At 30.5% G+C, this 6454-nt stretch overlaps 1 protein-coding gene across 1 annotated transcript; it reads right to left on the reverse strand.

Moving 5' to 3' along the window:
- Positions 1-2285: 2285 nt before the first annotated feature.
- Positions 2286-3471, reverse strand: LOC107792970 (abscisic acid receptor PYL2-like). Its single transcript, XM_016615238.2, has 2 exons — positions 3023-3471; positions 2286-2863 (listed from the first exon to the last, which is right to left on the reverse strand). The coding sequence occupies exons 1-2, from the start codon at positions 3243-3245 to the stop codon at positions 2520-2522; spliced, it is 567 nt and encodes a 188-aa protein (XP_016470724.1). The 5' UTR covers positions 3246-3471; the 3' UTR covers positions 2286-2519.
- Between the last annotated feature and the right edge of the window lie 2983 nt (positions 3472-6454).

Raw genomic sequence — 6454 nt, forward strand, 5'->3', positions numbered from 1 at the left:
CTTCTAATGTAACACGTGTTTTTCCTTATGCAAAAAGAAGATATCTCATCTTATTAAAACTATTAACAAATGAATTATCAATGAAGAAAAATACAATCTCTTTGGTTGTACACAAGTTGACGTGATTTAAATAAATTAGGGACTTCTTTCTCTTAAATTTAACGTGCTAAACAATTACCAAAATATTTTGCCTATGAACTTTTGTGCTACCAATAAGCCTATGCTTAAAAAAATTTATTGTAAATTTCAAATTAGAATATGAGGAAAAGACAAGACAAACACAAAGAAAAAGCAAGTTCATGATATATTGATAACCTTTTTATTTTTTTTCGTTGATGTTTAATTCCAGCAAAATAAGTTTAAAATCAAATGGCTAACTCAGAGATGCAATAATTTTTATTGAATAAAGACGCATATGAAAATTTATATCTTTAAATATTTTATTTAAATAAATTTAAATGATCTTTACAAATTGGTTGGAGTAATACAATTAAGAAAATTATTATTGTAATTAAGTGTTGGCCCGTGCCGTGCATGGGCCATTCCTCATCTAGTTTTATAGATAATCTTATGGAATGTCAAAAATAAGTCTAAACGTATCAATTTCTAGCCATTATCAAAACTAGCCAAGCGCATACAAAAATTAAAAATCTAGATAAATAAGGATTCTTTTTCTCCAAGAATCACACGCGAATATCTCTTTACATATTTTTAAGCGTGATCAGGTATAATAAATGCAAGATGGAAAGAAAATTTCATGAATGAGATAGCAAACAAGGTGATGAAACACAAATAAAAAAATATACTACATTTCAAAAACCTAAGAAAAAAGGGACATTTTTCAATGGGTCTGATTGAACTTCATTGAAAACATATAGATTAGTCAATATACAAAATTTGAAGAAGATTGGAGGTGATTTAGATTGATTTGGTATCTAGTCAAAGTTGAGTTTCAAAATTCTTCAACGACACTTGTACCAAATGTGTATCTCACACACATGTATCTCACACACATGTATACATGAATATACATGTGATATACATATGATACATATGTGATACATAGCACCTCAAAACTCCACCAAATCATCCAAAATCTGAGATTCAAACTCCTTAAGATGTACCTAATCTATTCCAACAACACCCATTCAAAATAAAGCAGAAATTTGACATTTTTTTCTACAAATAATTAATTGGCTAGTATTAGTAGCATTTGCCTAATATTAATAATATCTTATAAATTGGCTAATTTTTGTACTAATTTGCTTATTGACATAACTGGTAGTTTCTCATTTTTGTAAGTTTAAGTATGATGTCAGTTGTGCATAAAGTTGTTTCTTGTTTCATTTGGTAAAATGAATAACTCCTGGTTTGGAAATTTTAATAAAATCGATATATCTATGCAGTTTAATTGGCTGTTGAAGATTCGCACAATAGAGAAATATTATGAGGAGTCGACATAAGTCTCGTGATCTACGGTTCCACTTTGATCTCATTCACTATTATCGTAGAAACTAAGTATTATTTATTAAAAAATGATTTTGCGATGGAGGGATTCATAATTGTAACATGTCTTGAATGGTATGTAGAAATCCATGTTTTTCTATCAAGTAAAAATCAGATAACACGGAGTTATGATCAGAATTGTCTCACTATTATCATTCCTTTAAAATAAAATAAAAATACTACATGTAATCTTAATAATAGTTAGACATGTAAAAAAAAAAAAAAGCTGTTTGTATTACACTTGGTAAAAGTAAAGCAAAAGATAGTTGCAACATGAAAAATTTATCCAAAGATTCGAACGAAATGAAGCAATCATTAATTGGAGAAAACAAAAATAATACGCCGCCAAAGTGTTTCAATGGCACCCAAAGCACCTCTAACCAAAAGTCTTAGTCAACAAAATAAGATCTTATGATCAAAGTGGATTCATAATTTTAATTTTATGGGTTTCTATAAAAATTTCAAGTTGATATACAATAATAATTAGATTAACGGATTGGATTTCAAACTAAATTTTTTTATACATTTAATAAATTTTACAATACAAATACAGAATTTAGGTAAAAGTTACTGAATTCATGAGAACCCATAACTAATGCACCGAATCCGCCCCTGCTTATGATATAAACAATCAACAGAGCATAAGAAATAAATAAAAATATACAAACAATTTCCAACTTGCAAGAAAACCAAATGCTAACCACTAAGAAATAGTACTATTCAAGAGGTGTTTTCTTTTTCTTTATTACAGGAAAAAAGAGAAAATGTGTAAGAGATACTGCCAAATCATCACCGCCCACTGCCACCATTCATCACCGCTATCAATTTAGAAGCAGATGCAATGTACAATTCATGACTTTAACTGGATCCAATATATTTTACGCGGAACAAATATATAATATATGAAAAATTATTAGAATTGTAACAAACCTTTAACTTCGACCCAAGATTACAAAAGTGCATTCAGTGAAAACATAAATATTTAACCTATCAAATTTAAATACTGAATCCGCCTATAATTCGTGGCCATGCAAAGCAGCCATTGCCACCACACCAAGTTTTTGCAGATTCAACTTAACAACTGTATCTGTGAACATTTTAGTGTCTTCTTCAGTATTCCCTTCTGGAATATCCACAATGTATGACTCTAAAACAATGGCGTAAACTTTTCCATCTTTCTTGAACTCATTCACTGATGTAACTGATCTGTAGTTGTTCAGCCTATGCTCACCCCCTACAACTCGAAAGCTAAGGATGTGTTTCTCGTCGTCTAAAATCTCTAGGCGTTCTGTACTTGTGGATGCAGGTATTCCTGATACAACTGTCACTTCCCTTATGCTGCCGACCTCACCTTCACCTATTATTGAGACATAATATATAGTTAAATAATTAAAATTGTGTTATTCCTACTCGTTTAAATTTATACAGATTAAATTATCACACACATTTCAATATGTTATTTGTTTCATTTAAAATTTGATAATATTTTAGGTTAGATGGTCATACACTTCAATACCTGTCGTCATCTTGCAGCTTTTGATGAAGTGCTTGTACTTCTCAGGGTTGTCAAAGCGGCGGACGAAGGGCCATACGACGTGCGCAGGTGCGTCAATGCGTTGTGTTATAAGAGAAGTGCAAGTGTTGGGGAGATGGTCAAAGGTATGGTAATTTTGAATCAATGCCTCCAATTCTGCAAATTCTTCTTCTGTTAGCCCTTGAGGAACTTGGCCACCATCCATTTTCGCAAATCTTATGGATTAAAAGGAGAAAATGGTTGTTTTTTAAATCACCAAATTAGAATTATATTAATATGAAATTGGCTAAGTCTGGGACTCTGTGTTGATAGGGAGGTTGAAAAAGGAGTTATAGGCTTTTTGTTGGGAGAAATATAAGTGATGCTATGTGGGAATGGACTGTTTGGCTTTGTTTATATATAGTTTATATTTAAGTTATCTTTTAATTTCATATTTTTTCGGAGAGATGTCATAATTTAACCTGCAAGCAGGTTAGTTTTATATTGTTAGAACTGAAATTTAAACTCTTAGATCTTCTTATCGGTTTTAGGACAGATATGCCCATTGCTTTCCATATTATAACCAAGTTGTCAGAAGTGAGTATTGTCTTTTTGCTAAATGAGGGATTAAATTAAAAACGAATAAAAAGAGTAATGTCGTTGACCATGTCATTACTAGATCTAGAAAGAACGTAACATGCACAAATATTTTAATATGTATACTTATTTCGAGCCAGTATTAGCAATGAACTGGTAAAGATCAATTGTTTTTTTATGGAGTGTTCTTTTTGTAGATACCTATGCGCTAACAAAACTATGAAATATTGATACTGAAACACGAAACTAATTTTCACTTAAAATGTGTTGTCTAAGAATTGTATGTTGTCTATTGCACTCTCCACTAGCTTGAGATTAGAGACAAATTTCCTCTCTATGTGAGTTTATTTTGTCACTTTTTAACAGGACATTTGCAAATTGCATTTGTGATTTGTCTTTCATTTCTTAATTTCTTGTATGATAAATAACAAAATGCTAACAGATGTCCTAATGAAATGCGAAACAATATGTTTATTGTTAATGGGAGGCGGGAGCAGATAGTGATGAAATTGGAATATGTCAATTCCAATATATTCAATATTCAATAATATAAAAATAGCAAAACACGTGCAATTATATTCTGTACAAAAATACGTTCATGAGTAAAAGTAAACATTGATGTCTACTTAACCGAAAGTGCTCCAGTACAGTAAGAAAAGTAGAAAAAGGTAAATTACACATGAAGAACATACTTTACATTTAATGTTATATTTTCAGATATTTCAAAAGTGAACTAGAACAAAATTGTATGGTTATGCAAGTTTATTACTCTAAAAATAATATTACTTCTCAAAGTTAAATAAGTTTCATTTTTAATTAAATAAAAGAAAAAAAAAACTATATTTTTGAAGAGGGGTTATAATTTTGATGGTTTTGGCAGTATTCACAAATGAAAAACTGTAAGAATTCACCTTTTTGATTTAATTTATTTTTACTCTATTTACACAGATGCTGAAGATTCAATTGAACTCCGTCGCTATTAACGTGATTTGTAAATTAGAAGAAAGAATAGGGCAATAGGGTAAAAACAAATGAGGACAAACAGCCTAAAAGAATGGTGTAGTCGCAATTGTTGAATAGTTAGATTCGTGAATCATGTGAGGAGTTTAACAAACTACCTCGCGTGATCAAAACTCAACTTTCTAGCATTCAACCCTGCCCACAAAATTTTGAATAACAATTTTGAGATAAAATGCAAGATGATTTTATCTAATATTTGATAAACTTTTAAATTTTAGGATTAGTAATTCTGAATGATTATAATATTATTTTTATACCAATAATTATATCACGATTGTGGTAATTTCGAAATTTTTATACCAGATATTTCTTTGAACTTAGAAGTATGAATTACTTTCTTTTATCTCTTGTGTTTTTGGTTTCCGCAACCTTATTTAATACTAATGTTCTTCTTTGAAATTCTTTCTGTTTAGGTTGTAATAAATAAAATTCAGCATCAACGATAGTTACTCTAATATATATATATATATAACGGTGGTGTTGTATTAATGAATTGTTCCAATCTTTGGAAAGTACCTCGTTTGTGTTGAACTGATAATTTTAATTTGTGGCAGGAATAGTATACAACAGGGGATAAACTCTTTCTTTTCGATCAGTTTGCGTTTATCTTGATTATTTTACTGAGTACCTAATACCTTTATCAGCAGTACAAATACATAATAATTATGTCCATCGAAGGTTAAGCTGATAGGAAAAGATCATTAGTATGTTTTGCCTTCGCTGAAATTTGAACATGAGACTTCACGATTCTCCTATATCTGATTGACCACATCCTTAGGTGCTACATTAGAAGATAAACTAAAAAACTTGTGAAGAAGAGTGAAACGATCTAATATCAGATAAACCAATTTGGAAGTTAGTTTATTCATTCTACAAAGGAAATAAAATAACTAAATAATCACATTGTCGAGGAGTTCTAGCTTGACTACATGTCAAAGGTTGAATCCGTGAAACTTTGTAGATAATATCTTTGTCGTCTTCATTTATGTAAGGTTTTCAAAGAGATCTATAATGTTTAGACCACTCCATTCATACTTGCCTAAAATTTTTGGATTAAATAATCAGATCTTTCACTTGATATCAGAGTCAAAACTTTGATAAGCTCTCATTGCCTTAGGGTAATTAACCATGACATCACAAGAAGTGAATTTCTTCGAAGAATGTACGTAGTAAATCTGTGTTTTTAGCAGACAACCTGTAATTATGCTAGATTAAATCAAATACTACTCAAAACTATCATTAGTAGCAATAAAACTTGCCCAAATGTTATGCTAGATTCAGCATTAGTTAAATAAATTTTTGATTTAAAACATTATTTGCTTCATTGACGACGCCTTGATAATAGGCACATGAGATGACCCTATAGGTCATTTTGAGTTCTAGCCCTTATTTCCGTGTTCTGAGACCTCGATTAGCTCCGTTTAGTATTTTTCGAGTTGCGTGCACAGTTCGTGACTTTTTCAGAAAGTTTTTATGTAAAAAATGGGAGAAAATATGAATTTTAGCGTTAAAAATAATTTGAGTTGACTACGGTCAACATTTTATGTAAACGTCTCCGGATTGATATTTTGACGATCTCAGTGGGTCCGTATCGTAATTTTAGACTTGGGCGGATACCCGAAATTGAATTCAAATGTCCCTAACTTGATTTGACGTGATTTGTTGAAAACTAGTAATTTGAAGGTTTAAAGAGTTTCGAAATTTGACCGTAGGTACACTTTATTGCTACCGGGTTCAGATTTTAGTTTTGAAACTTGGTATAGGTTCATTTTACTATTTAAAACTTGTCTGCAAAATTTGGTACAAAACGGAGTTAAT

This window comes from Nicotiana tabacum, chromosome 15 (genome assembly GCF_000715075.1).
Source record: "Nicotiana tabacum cultivar K326 chromosome 15, ASM71507v2, whole genome shotgun sequence".
NCBI lineage: Eukaryota > Viridiplantae > Streptophyta > Magnoliopsida > Solanales > Solanaceae > Nicotiana > Nicotiana tabacum.